The sequence below is a fragment of the Prionailurus bengalensis genome, chromosome A1, assembly GCF_016509475.1.
Source record: "Prionailurus bengalensis isolate Pbe53 chromosome A1, Fcat_Pben_1.1_paternal_pri, whole genome shotgun sequence".
NCBI classification, from domain to species: domain Eukaryota; kingdom Metazoa; phylum Chordata; class Mammalia; order Carnivora; family Felidae; genus Prionailurus; species Prionailurus bengalensis.
In genome coordinates, this window is record NC_057343.1 from 28,871,255 (window position 1) to 28,886,026 (window position 14,772).

The window sequence follows — 14,772 nt, forward strand, 5'->3', positions numbered from 1 at the left end:
CAATAAATACTCATTTGATTGATTTGAATTTCTATCCTCTGTGCTTGTAGAATGCCTTTCTTTACAAGATATTTGAACATGTAGCAGAAATACCAATGCCTGCTTCCTTCTATTGGGGTTATGCTCTTACTGTTTAGCGCCATGCATTTTCCTGATCTGCCTAATGATTTCCTTAGGATGGACTCCTAGCAGTAGGGGAGGAGAAAACTCAAGGCCCCATTTCCCTAAATCAATTTCAAACTGAGAGAAATATAATCCATAATGTTGGGACTAAAAGCATGAGCATCAGAATCAGACAGACCTGGATTTGAATCCTGGCTTTGTGACCACAAACATGTTGCTTGGCTTTTCTGAGACTTGGTGTCTTGATTTGTGAAGTTGGAATAATCAAAATACTTACCTCATAGAGCTGTTATGGTAATCAAATGAAAGAACACAGGTAAATACCTAGCATAGAGCTTGGCAGGGAGGGTATAAGAAATCAGTAAGTGTTATTTATCGCTATGACTACATATGACCATGGAATTTAGCTTTTTGACGACTTCTACTCTTCCCACACAACTCACTTGTTAAAAGAGTCACATTCCGTTAATAGAGTATTCCACCTCTAAGAGAAAACTTTAAAATGGGGAACTAGCATGGGAGTGGTTTCCATTTTTAACAGTCTGTCTTCTACAAAGGATGGCAACAACTCTCAGCATCAATAAGTGGTAAGGACATGAGGACATTCCTAACAAGAGCAGATATAGTTGAAACTTTTTTTTTAAGAGAGAAAGAGTGCATAAGAGCTGAGAAGAAGGGAGGGAGAGAGAGGATCTTAAGCAGGTTCCATGCTCAGCACAGAGCGCCACGTGAGGATCCATCTCATGACCCTGAGATCATGATGTGAACTGAAATCAATAATTGGACACTCAACTGACTGAGCCATCTAGGTGCCCCTAGTTGAGACTTATTAATAAACCTTGGTTATAATTTAGGTTTCCAAGGTTTTAAAGGACTGAAAAGGGGATAAAAGGAGAAAAATAAATGAGTGTTTGATTAACACCGAAGTACGGTGTTGTATTCATCTGTCTTTAAAAATCATACTTCTGAAGAACCACTGGCAAAATCATTGTTTTTATACTTAGTTTATTGCCTTTGATGCCATTCTTCAAATTTGAAATAATTAATATTGTACTATAACATCTATATTTAAGTGTAAAACTGTAGAACAGAAAAAACAAGCTGTAGAAGGCTAAAAGTTATTATGAAGTTCCTTTTAAATAAAAAGAATGCGTTTAGTGTATTTTATGTAAATTAACCTAGTGTACTTAGAAGTAACTTTTTTAAAAACCTTTCTGTCAGAAGTTGTGCTGTATTTGTTTGCTGTATGTAAACATATATATATGTATGTATGTATGTTTTCATTAACAATAAGCTGAAACAGTACAACTTTGAGAAAGTACATTTTGGCAAAAGATTCTTCTGGTTTGTTTTACCTCCACAAAAGTCTCTTTTTGTTTAACGCTCCTTGTGTAATTACAGGGTGTAGGAAAGAACAAGATTGTTGACAGATTCCTTCACCTGCTCAACAGACCTCGAGAATACATTCAGCTGCACAGGTAAGAGTGTAAGACCCACAACCTCTTGAGATGTAGTTTAATTATTTATTTTTCTCCCAGTACAATTTAAAAATACTTTTTTAAAAGCCCATTTTATAAGCCAGTTTTATTTCTGTTCCTCCTGTCCTTATCTTTCTCCTCCTTAAAAGGCAATAAAACATGGCAAAATTTATTTTTAAAGTGACTAATGCTTTATAAACATGAATAAATAGATATTTTGTGGACAGAGAGTGATGAACATTACATTCTAGGAGCAGATTTCATCAACATAAAGGCCCTTAAATTGGAATAAAAATATTAGAGGCTAAGCCCATTCACTAACAGGAAGCTAAAATAGCTCACAAGGAGAAACAATTTACTATATGATCTCAGGAATGAGGTAAGAAACCAAAAATATAGAATAAGTTATTAGTCTCCTTGCCTTCCTTATAAACACTTTGTGGATTATTTAGTTTTGTGTGGTCAGAATGCTGGTTCAGGGATAGCTTTTAATCAAATAGATTTTCTTGACATGAATTGTTTTTACCTGTATCAGCCAACCTGCTCTAAATCTTTCTAAAATAAAAGTAAGTACCAGATCCACCAAAACAGAGACAGAGACAAAGAGATGGGAAGAGAGAGAGAGAGAAAAAAATAGAGAAATCAAGGAATATACCAAGTAATAAGCAGGTTAAAACTAGATTTAATTGTTATTTTAATCCCAAGAGATAAAACATATTGTGTAGTGGGTGTTACTCAGTTACTCACTTAAGCATCTGACTCTTGATTCATGCTCAGGTCATGATCTCACAATTCATGAGATCAAGTCCCGCATTGGGCTCTGCACTGACAGTGTGGAGCCTGCTTGGAATTCTCTTTCTCCTTCTCTCTTTGCCCCTTCCCCACTCACACTCTCACTCTCCCAAAATAAATAAACATTTAAAAATATGTATGTATTGTGTAGTGGAAAAAACATTGGATTGAGTTGCAAGAATTAGTTTCTCATTTGAGTCCTTCCATTAAATAATATGTTCTTGGGAGAAAAATGTAAGAAAAAAGAAAGCAGAATTAATGAGTCATGAAAGAAAGAGAAGAGAACCAAAGTAAAGCTGAGAGATAGTAAAAAACAAAAAACAAAATCTCCCTCTTGGGATTTATACCTCCAGCTATTATGGAGATGGAGTAAGTGGTACCAGATTAGTCCTACCATAGTAAAGAATTATAAAACTGCACAGGACTCACAAATACTGGGAAACTTACAGCTACCTGAGATCTGTGAGCTAAACAAGTACCAGAGGTCCCACATGATTAGGAGCCTCCATTAAACACTCCTGGCATTCGGAAGATATTCTATAGAGTATGTGCTTTAGAAGTAGAACCAGTCTATCTGTAAAATAAAGTTGCTTTATGCTCATCCTTAATAAGTTTAACTGGGTGTTGTATGGAAACCAATTTGACAATAAATTTCATATTAAAAAATAAAATAAATAAAAACGAAAAAAAAAAGCCTTGAGAAAACAAGGATGCTTGCTATTTAGCAGTATTTTTGGACGTTTTTCTCATGCACAGTGACTTTAAAAATTAAAGGGATGGATGTTAGGGGGGAAGTGTCTTTAAAAGATCTGTCTAATTCACAAGTACATTAACTGCCTAGCCAAACAAACTTCACATGAAATGAAGGAAGACTGTAAAATCCATTTAACAATATATAGCATCCATAATGTCAAGCATTCAATAGAAAATTACTAGACATACAAAGAAGCAGGAAAATTGGTCAGTAGAAATAAAACCCAAAATTACAGATTGTGGAATTAGCAGACAAGGACTATAAAACAATTGCCATAAATATATTCAGGCATTTAAAGGAGAAAAAATGAGTATAATGAGGGAATAATTAGGAATTCTCAATATAGAAATGGCAACTCTAAAAAAAGCAGTCTCACATATGAGCAATCGGAGTCTCAAAAGAAAGGAGAAGAATGAGTCAGAACAATATTTGAAGACATAATGGTGGAAAAATTCCCAAATTTGATGGAAAGCATAAAATCACCAATCCAGGAAACTCAGTGACTTTCAAGTAGGATAAACAAGAGACCTCAACAAAGTACACTATATTTAAATTGTTGAAAATTGGAAGACAAAAATCTTTAAAACTGCCAGAGAGGAAAAAAGACATATTACAGGGGAAAAAACATATTACAGAAGGAAAATGATAAAAATGACTGCTGATTTTTCATATGTAGTAAATACAAACCACAATTCAGTGAAATGATTATTTTCAAAGTGCCAAAAGAAGAAAAAAAAGTGAGAAGTGAGTGTCAAATAGTGTGTTTGGAAAAAAAAATCTTTAAAAATAGATATTTTCGGATAAACAAGAGCTGAGGGTATTTTTTCAACAGCAGACCTGCATAATATAAATAAATTACAGCGCAGCATTTTCCATGAACATAGATACAAAAATCTGTAAAGAGTATTAAAAAATCAACTTCCAGAATATATAAAAAGGATAATACATCGTAATCAAGTGAGTTTTATCCCAGAATTGTAAGGTTGACTTAACATTTGAAAATCAAACAATGTGACTCATTCAATCTATAGCATAAGGGAAAAGCTATGTGATCATCTCAATCATTGCAAAAAAAAAGTATTTGGTAAGATTTAATACCCATTCATGATAAAATGTAACACATTACAAATAGCAGGAAACTTCCTCAACTTAAGAAGAGACATTTATGAAAAACCTGCAGCTAACTTATATTTAATGGTGAAAAGCTAAATGCTCTCTTTCTATAATGGGGGAAAAAACAGAGATATTCACTATTCAGCATTATGCTGCAGGCCCTAATCAGTGCAATAAGACAAGAAAAAACTAAAGCTAAAATACATATTTAAATGAAAGAAGTAAATTGTCTTTATTTAAAGATGACATGATTGTATATATAGAAAATACTAGGAAATCTACAAAAAAAAAAAGCCATCAGAATAAGTGAGTTGAGAAAGATCACAGGATACTAGGTCAATGTGGAGCATCAGTTTTATTTTTATATAATAGCAATGGACAAAGAAAAGTAATTTTTAAATATTATTTATAATAGGATAAAAACATAAAATACATAGTAATAAATTTAACAAAGTATGTGCAAATTTTAATTTGCTGATTTTAATAGGGCATAGCAAGGCCATCTCAATCCCTTAACTTGCATAGGTCACCTGCATAGTTTTGGAAAATTTCTAGCCTATTCCTTCATCTTCTCATGGTTCTTCTTTCTATGAATAATAACTTATATAAACCTAGGAATTTCAACTCACCTTTTTTAGGAATTTACTATGTCAAGATTATAGAACTATGTGTTTTAGAGGATTTAGAAAGGAATAAGAAACATGATTTCTATCTTTAAAGAGCTATAATACTGTCCTTCTTTATAGTTATTTCAATATTTTATGTTCCCCTGCATCTGAAGAACTACCTTTTCCCCTCATCTTTAAGCTTTAAAACAAGTTTTTCTTCCTACATGGACAAAGTTTGAAGAAAATAATGAAAGAATCAAAGTTGGACTAGTTTGCTAGTTCTCACCTAAATAACTTTTGTTTATAACATCACAGTTCTAGTTTTTGAGCCTTAAAGCACATGGCAAGACCCATATTTTATATTTTTAAGGATGATAGAGTGAGCATTGCAGTTGTTCATTCTTAGAATTTGTGCTATTTTATTTTGGTTGCATTGTGTTTAGTTTCTACTGTTTAGTGGTGCCCTTAAAAATATGTAATTACTTGGAGGTTTTAATTAGTGTATATTCCCATGCCACTTAAGCATACCATGTCAATTTGAGCAAAAACATATGAATTTAAATTTTAGATTTTAAAATAAGCAGAAAGCCAACTTATTTTAAAGATGACATCAAAGATTGAAATTGGCTTACAAATTTATGCCCCAGAAATAAGGAAGTCACTTTATGTGAGAGTCCCTTTGTATGATGGGACAGTTTTTCCATTTCTATATATTGGACACCAAAATACTTTAAAAGAAATAGGCTGTGTTAGGCTGAATTATATCAATTAATTTTGATTGTGAATTATGGAGGTTACTTAGCACAATCAGTAAAAAAGAAGACAAAGAAATAAAACAGGTACTTAGTAATTATTCCTGGGTGTATGTCATCATCACACTGATTGTAAACAGGCCTTTGTTTATTATTCATTATCTTCAATAGTTCTAAGAGGTTTTGATAAATCTTATTTTTCTAGGAATTATTCATTGTCTTCTAATTATTGGTATAAAGTTGTTATAATATCATCTTATGATATTTTAATGTCCTTAGGCTCAGTAATGATATCTTCGTTTTTATACCTGGTATTGGTTACCTGCCTTCTCTTTCTTTTATTCGTGATCTGTTTTTCCAGGAGGTTGTCAATATTATTGGTCTGTTCAAGCAACCAACTTCTGGTATTGTTGAACCTCTTTTGTGTGTTTCTTTTCTAGTCAGTATTTTCTGATTTTATCTTGATTATACCCTTCCTTTTATTTCCTTTGGATTTAATCTGCTTTTCTGTTTTAAACTCTTTTATATGAATGTTGAAGTAATTGATTTTTTACCTTTTATTTATATATGTTTGAGGGTATCTATCTTTGGGTCTCCCTTTGGCTCTCAGTTCTTTCATCTCTGATTAAGAAAGGTAGACAAGGTAATTTGTAGCATCTTTTAGCTCTATATTCCAAAATCTTTGAATAAGCAAGAAGAAGATGGTATTCAAGGTACTTTAGAAAGTTGGGAAGATTAGCGGTGCCTCGGTGGCTCAGTCAGTTAGGCATCTGGCTTCGGCTCAGGTCATGATCTCACAGTTCATGAGTTCAAGCCCCATGTTGGGCTCTGTGCTGACAGCTCAGAGCCTGGAGACTGCTTCAAATTCTGTGTCTTCCTCTCTCTCTGCCCCTGCCCTGCCCATTGTCCCTCTCTCTCTCTCAAAAATAAATAAGTCATTTTTTAAAAAGTTCAGAAGATTAGGGAGAGATACCACATGCATTTTCTGCCTACAATACATTTTATACCTACTTTTTGTCTTAAGATAACAAATGATCCATTAATAGTAAAGAATTGTATTCTGCTTATTTGTGTTCTATGGTAATTTTGACATTGGCCACATAAATGTATAGATGTGTTATCTATGAAAAAACTTTCTAAGTTAAAAATGTAATAACAATTTCAAAGCCTAATATTTGTATAAATTTTGTTGATAGCACCCATTGCTACATTACTGACTGATGATTTATTATAAATAAAATATCTACTCACTGTAACAGGGACTCAGGTATCTCTATTTGGCAATATTTGATACTGAATTTGTTATATAAAGTTGGAAGTAAAAACTCTCCATTTCTATTTAAAATATGTAATATTAATGGATTTTTATTAATTAAATTTGACATTCTCACAAAGTTCAATGTGGGGAGTTTTTTCATTATACACAGCTTTGGGGCTATATTTGACATAAAATTTAAAGCCATAAAATTGCTTTAAGAGAAACATATGTTTTAAAAGACCTAAAAATAGGGGCGCCTGGGTGGCACAGTCGGTTAAGCGTCCGACTTCAGCCAGGTCACGATCTCGCAGTCCAGGAGTTCGAGCCCCGCGTCAGGCTCTGGGCTGATGGCTCAGAGCCTGGAGCCTGTTTCCGATTCTGTGTCCCCCTCTCTCTCTGCCCCTCCCCCGTTCAGGCTCTGTCTCTCTCTGTCCCAAAAATAAATAAACATTGAAAAAAAAAAAAAATTTAAAAAAAAAAAAAAATAAAAGACCTAAAAATAGCAATCAAAAAAATATCCTGGACTTCTCTGATCTACGGGTGACCTACATAACATCTTTACTTTGTTTATTTTAGATTCCTTTTAATGGATTTGTGCTATTACCATCTAAATAGTCACATTCAATTTAGTTTATAGATGCCATTCCAACAAAATTAGTTATGGGCCACTCAAAACATAATCTTGATAAACAAAACCATCACCAAACATACATGAATAAAACCTACAACCCATGTATTTTTTAACTATTACCATCTTATGTTCTAATGATCAGATCCCATAAAATGAGGAAGCTGGACAATTTAATTCATGTCTTTAGTTAAAATCAGGATGTTGTCCTGAGTATGATTTAGGTAATTTAACAGATTAATGGATATAATTACTTTTATGGTACGTATTGCAAATAGAAGAGACTACATGGCTCATATTTGTGAAGTACATCTGTTTACTTGTTTTTCCACAATGTCATGTTACTTTGATGTTCAAGAGGACACTTGATATGTCACCTTTTGCAGCTCTACTTCCTCTGTGGATAAAAGTACACTTCTATGTTAAGAATTATCTTAAGGCTTTGAAATACTTATTTTACCAGTTTTTTTTTTTCATTTGCTAACTTTCATATATGAAGATGATGGCACAGGTCATCATTAGCATGACCTATATGCTCTTGGTTATTTTTTTTAATAGTGATGCCCATTGTAAATATAGAGTTCCCAGGTTCTCTGTATAGTTCAGACTTTCTCTTTAGTGGGATCTTCCTCATGTATGCTCACCTTATTTCAGACTGGACCATTCTATGTCCTACTCACAAGTTTTGAACTTGCATCCATGCCTGTCTTTATTTTGTCATCGAAAATGCACTGTGTTTCTCATGGGGCGCCTGGTGGCTCAGTCAGTTAAGTGTCTGACTTTGGCTCAGGTCATGATCTCACAGTTCATGAGTTCGAGCCCCACATCAGGCTCTGTGCTGACAGCTGAGAGCCTGGAGCCTGCTTTGGATTCTGTGTCTCCCTCTCTCTCTGCCCCTCCCTTGCTCACACTCTGTCTCTCTGTCTTTTTCTCTCTCTCTCTCCCAAAAATAAATAAATATTTTAAAAATTTTTGATAAAATAAGTAAAATGCACTGTGTTTCTCTCCTAATCCTTCAGATTTGGCCCAGTTTTACTGCTACATGGAATCTTTTCTGATTTGTCATTCTGGGTGTAACCATCCCTTCCTTTGAAACTCCATAGTATGGACTAAATGTGTACCATTGTGAAAGAAAGAACGTGAGTTTCAGAGATCAAGTCCTATCTTTACCATTAACTTTTTGGTGGCCTTGAACTTTTTGAGTCCTATTTTCCTTACTTATCAAATTTAAATAATAATATTTCAATATTATTATTACGGATAATATTCAATAAGATTATTATGGATGGTTGTGAAAATTAAAGGAGAGAATGTATGGAAAGGAGCATTCACATGTCTGACATATTTTAGGCACTTAAATATGTAGGCAAGCTAATAATAATACTAGTTTCTTGCTACATGCCCCACTTTTTTTTTTATCTCACTCTGATTTGCATTATAGTTAATTTCTATATCTCATTTCCATCCACTCTACTTTCCCCAGTCAAGCCTCCCCATCTAAATAGGGAATTTTTTGAGGGCAGGAGTCTGGTTTATTCATTAGATATTAATTCATTTATCTAACTTGTATTTATTAGATTCTTAGCACTGATGCCCTATAGATGATGATACTGATCTTGACCTAAAGGAGCTTGCTTGCTTGTCAGTGGGTGAGACTACAACATTTGCCATACAGTGTTGAATATAAGCTATGAAGGCACTTGCAGGTTCTGTGGGAACCTTGAAGAGAAGTGCCCAACAGTCTGTGTACCCGTGTGTGATATGGGAAGGTGTCTGGAGAAGGTGGCACTCAAACTGAGTGTGAAGGAAAAGTAGGAGTTTTCTAAGTGTAGAGCAGAGCATGGGACATCATGGTTATTAAAAACATACTATCTAAAAGCCAGGAGGTGAGAGAGGCAGCGTGGTATGGCATGGGTTGTATGTGCATAGATGCAAGAGTTGTTGCCAAGAGGAAGATATGGGCACAGCATAATTGAACATCTAAGACTTATCCTCAGGCTGAAGAAAACTGAATATGACAGTATAAATTTAGAAATTCACAAAGTCCCAGAGGGAAAGTAGATGTATCGACAGAAAATAGAAGAACCGAAAGCTTTTCTAAGTCTCATAGAAAAAATTATTTTTGAGCCATCAAGCCATCCTTAGCACTGATAAGAGCATTAGAGAATTGGAGGCACGTCACGTGTCAGCTGCTACGCAAAACCCTCTGAGATACTCCTGTCTCACCCTACCCATTATGAATTTGAAAAAGCTATTTTAGAAGCTGCTATTTTATCAGCAGCTGGACAGTAGTTCTCCCACTAAGAATGCCTTCTGCTGCCTCTTTTTCACTAGAGGATTTATGTCAGTCCCTCCAACCTTTCCATGTAGATCTTTAGGCTTGTAATAATTTTTTACTCTTTTCCGGATGATCTTCAAATCCACTTATATTTCCATATTATTTTGGTTTCTTTATTTAACAAATATGTACGTAGCAGCTACTCTGTACTGAGCATTGCTGTAAACTCTTTTCAGATTGTAACTCATTTCTGCCCACTGCAACTCTACAAGATCAGTACTATTCCCATCTCTGTTTTGCCAGTGAGGACACCGAGGGACAGAGAAGTTAAATAACTTGGCTGAGGTTACAGAGCGGGCTTCTTACAATCTGGGGTCAGCCATGTGTTCTAATCACTGCACCGTGTTGCTTCTTGACTTTGTTGTGCTAATCAAATAGTATTTTAGTGATGATAGTGTTTTAGTAAATTCCTTACTAAAGTACCAGCCATGTGGAAAACTGTCATACAAGTCTTACTTTCTAGCCTTACTTTCTTACTTTCTAATCCATGTATATACTAGCTTCATTTTTTTAATTCTACCATCCTATTTCTAATCCTTGCTCAACTTGACCCCAAGTTCTTTCCTTTGGCCAGTTTTCCATATTTTTCCATTTTTTCAATAGTAATCTCTTAATGAAATTTCTTTTTCTGTTTTCTTGACCACTTTTCCAGATTATTAAACTGACTTTGCCTCCTCATCATACCTCCCCTGGGGTGTATCATCAACCATCACCCAGGTAATTCATAAAAACATTAACCAAATTAATTCTCGTGGCCTTTTACGTGATGTCCCTCCTGGGCCGACACTGCTTCTGACCTCTCGTGCTCTCGCCATAGGTTGAGGGTTAGAGAGGTGGCTGAGTCAAAGCTGCACACACACCCCTGAAACTAGGAGAATCAGCGACCAGCATGCTCTAGGCTATTTTGAAAGAGAAGACTGGAAAGAAGGAGGAGCTTTCATTTCTACTTCCTAAGTCCCAAGCTAAATAAGCTTGAGAACCACCAGTGCCTTGTGCATTTTTTCTTAGTTCTGTTCCATCCCTTGCCATTAGAGAAGAGCTACATTCCTTTCAAGTGTTATGTACTTTTTTTAGATTGAGAAAAACTTCAAAAATCCAAAAAATGTAAATAGAACTATGTAACACCTACCCAAACTTACCCCTGAGATTTAACAACTGTTAATATTTTTCTCAAATTTGATTCTACTCTTCCTTTTACAGAAATAAAACACTGTGATTAGAGCTAAAGTCCCCTTCAGCCACCACCCCAATCCTATCTCTCCTTCTTCAAGTCAATCACTAATGTTAGTTTAGTTTATAACCTTCCAACCCTTTGTGGGTGTTTTTCTTTTAACTTGTAAAAGACATTTTTGTTAAGAGAATTATTATCTCACACTGACTTCCATTATAGAATTAGTGATACTCTGATGGGAGAGAGATCAAAAAAAGTTTCAGTCCTTAGCTGTAATAAAAATCAACTCAAACTTACAGTTGTTTCAATGTCAGATTCTCTGAACATGCTTACCGTCACATCCCAACCACTTAATCTGCTCTTCTCTCTTTGGGCCTCTCCAGCTAGCATCAGTGGCTGGTTTCTCACAGCACCCTGAGAAGCAGGGAGAGTGAAGAAGTATCTTGAGCTGGTGCCTTATACTTCTCACCAGTCTTTTTACTTATTAAAATCTAAAATGCTTCATAAAGCGCAGCTCCTTATAAGGAAGGCAGGTATTGCTGTGGCCAGACACTCCAGATGACGCCAACAGTGACAACATGAGCAGACGGGGCTGGCATGACATGTTTAGATTAAGTAAGCCGATTTGTGTCTCACTGGGATTGCTCAGTTCACGGCTCCATTAAGTAATTTCTATTAACTGAGATGTAGCTATAATTTTTCTTACAGGAAGAACGAAGAACATCGCTAGAAAAATCTAAGAGTTGTTGTTTGCATTTTTCATCATTCATGCCTTCAGGCCATCAACAAATATCTAGGCTAGGTATTCTAGAACCAGAGCCAGAGGTGGAAATGTTTGTGTAAGTAATTTTAGAGGGAGAGCTTTGAGATAAAACTTGCAGGGAGGCCAAGGAGTTAGGATACAGCTGTGGAAAAGAGAGGTTTTAGGCCATCTGGCCTCAGCCAGAGAGCTCTGGAGCATGAATGGCACTGCTCATCTATCCCATTTGGAAGCAAGATGGGCCAGCCTTTTTTGCCCCCATATCAGTAAGTCATTGGTTACAGGCTGTCCCCTAGGGGAGGTTAAGGGGGACCCTCTAACTCCCAGGCATTTCTGGGCAGAGTAGCTCCCCAGTGGTGGAGGGCAGTTCTTTGGAGAAGGGTGCAGCTATGAGTTGTCAGAAGTCATGCTGCAGTAGCCGGGGGCCAGGTGTATTTGGTGGTAAAGGAGATCTGTGCAGGGTGCCAATGGCATATACCATAAGGAACCTTTACTGAGGGACAGCACAATCCATAGCACTGTTCTAGGCCTTGAGAAATACAGCATTGAACAAGACAGCTGAGGTCATTTCTGTCATGAAGCTTTCTAGTGGTAATGAGGAAATATGCAGTAAATAACACAATAAACAGGGAAGTATCAATGCTGTGAAGGAAATTATGTGAAAATGTTTTAAAGGCTGATGTGATAAGGAGTGAATGGGTAAGCTTGGCAGCAATGACCATCTTCATAATTGTGGTGGAATTTGCAATAAGACATTCCAGCATTTCAGTAGCTTTGTCTGTTCTAGAGATTCAGTGGATGAATTGACCCAGTGTAAGATGAATCCATAAAAGATTGCAGATGACCGTGAGCTGTGAGAACATGGGCTAGTGATAGGTTGGAATAACATTCCAGCCAACAGCCTGAGGTCCCAGGCCTAGCTAGGGTCTGACCCAGGGTGATAGGATTAGAGGAAATAGGGTACCAGGGATACTGATACCCAGGGGAGTATTGGTTTGATAATCAGAAAATGGAGAGAACAGAGGCAGAAGTATATGCAACTTGTTATAAATACCCAAATATCAGATTTATAACCTCTATGGGCAATACCAGTGAGTCATGTGCCTTATCCCCTGATTAGAATAGGAAGTCAGGAACTGAGCAGGGCTGAGCCTATAGCCAAGTGAAACTGAATAAAACAAGGGACAGGACTACAAGCTTTGCACTCCGTACCAGCAAAGGTGTCTTCTGTGTTATATACACACACGCATTCTGAATGTGAGGGTTTTGTTTTATTTTTAACCAATCTTCAGGGGCAGTTGCATATAATTGGATATCATTTTCTACCGAGGACTTCAGTTCTGCTGCTGCATCACTGGAACTAGTAGCACTTTTTACCGGTTTCTGCTCATAACTGGTTAAAGGGCAATAATGCTACAGTCCAGGCTATGAGTATGTTTTCAGATACAGTGTTTAGGAATGCCTTGTGTCAAAAGTCAGAAACCATTTATTATACACCTGGGCTAAAATAAAATGGAAGCCTCACATTTTTGAAGGAAAGCATGAGTTTGGGTAACTTCTTTGAGCCCAAAGTTTATCAGAGAGTTATTATAAGGATTAAATGATATATGTCACATGTAACTAGGACAGTGCCTGGTATGTGGTAAGGAGCCAGTTAAAATTAAACCTCCTGTCTATAAGTCTGTATCATCTTCTATCCATATATAGGTGAGAGCCACATCTTCTGCCCCTTCTTCTATTCTTAGCTTTAGATCTGCATTTTTCTTTTACAAATATCCACGTAAGTATCTCTGGGGCATTTCAAATCCAAAATATCCATCTCTTCTTACCAACTCTTCTTTTTCAGTGTTCTCCAGCCCCCTTTCTAGACCTGGTTCATGGCAGGTGTCAGTAATGCAGTGTTAATTATGGAATTGGTGAAGGAAAGAATAGATGTTTCCTCTCTGTACTTACAGAGCCCTGTATCCAGTCATCTGGCCTGTAAGCCCTGTACCTTTTGTCTTTCCCTACTCTTCACCTTGACAGTCATTCATTATGAAATCATGTCTTCATTTTTTAAGGTCTCCTAAATATCTTCCTCTTTTCCTTTCCCACAGCCACAGGCCATGCCTGGACTATTACATTCGTTTATTTTCCTGCACTCCAGAGTTGTAAACAAGTCCTTTCAATTCCATCCTTCTAAATAGATATAGTATCTCCTTCCCTCCTTCTCTGGGCCATAATTCCATTCCTCTTCTCTTGCCTAGATTATTGTGGCAGTCTCCTGGCTAAGAACTCAGCCTCCAGTCTATCTTTCTTATGTTTCCCGTTGTTCCAGCCAATGAAGTTGATATCTTATTGTCCTGCTCAGAACCCTCTAATGACTCCCATTGCCAACAGCATCCAGTCTGTACTCCTTAGTTTGAGCCTCATCTGCTTCACTGGTCTTACTTCCAGCCTTTTTCTCCCACATACTTATGCTTAAGCCAAATGAACTGCTTATGATTCCTGAGTATCACGTGCAGCTCTTATAGCCTGGAGTGCCTTTCTCATCAACTCTGCCTGGGAAAGTCTTACTTAACCTACTTTTAACTAAGCTAGCCCTCGCATAATGGACAGTGGTTTTAAAGACTCTTGAAAAAGAACTCCAGTTTGAAAATAGTATTCACAATATAAGCATAAATGAAATGAAACCGACAGAAAATTATGTAAGTAAAACCATCAGATGGTGCATCTGATTTGATTGAAAAGACAAAAGACTCTGGAGTAAGGTTACAGAGGACACCACACATGAATAATATTCTCTTCATAATGATTCAAAACAAAACATTGCTGCAGAGAAGTTGAAAGTGGACTTACACGAAGTCCTACAGGATGGCACCAGCTTGATACCATATTTAAAACCAAGACTTTTAAAATAAAACCATGGGGCACTCTGGTGGCTCATTCAGTTAAGCATCCACTCTTGGTTTCAGCTCAGATCATGATCTTGAGGTTTGTGAGTTCAAGCCCCATGTC

At 36.3% G+C, this 14,772-nt stretch overlaps 1 protein-coding gene across 1 annotated transcript in view; it reads left to right on the plus strand.

Moving 5' to 3' along the window:
- Positions 1 to 14,772, plus strand: part of VWA8 (von Willebrand factor A domain containing 8) — a 366,373-nt gene that overhangs the window by 185,500 nt on the left and 166,101 nt on the right. Inside the window, exon 21 of the mRNA XM_043579664.1 lies at positions 1,525 to 1,601. Within this exon, the coding sequence (XP_043435599.1) occupies positions 1,525 to 1,601 (77 nt within the window). The remainder of the gene's footprint in view (positions 1 to 1,524; positions 1,602 to 14,772) is intronic.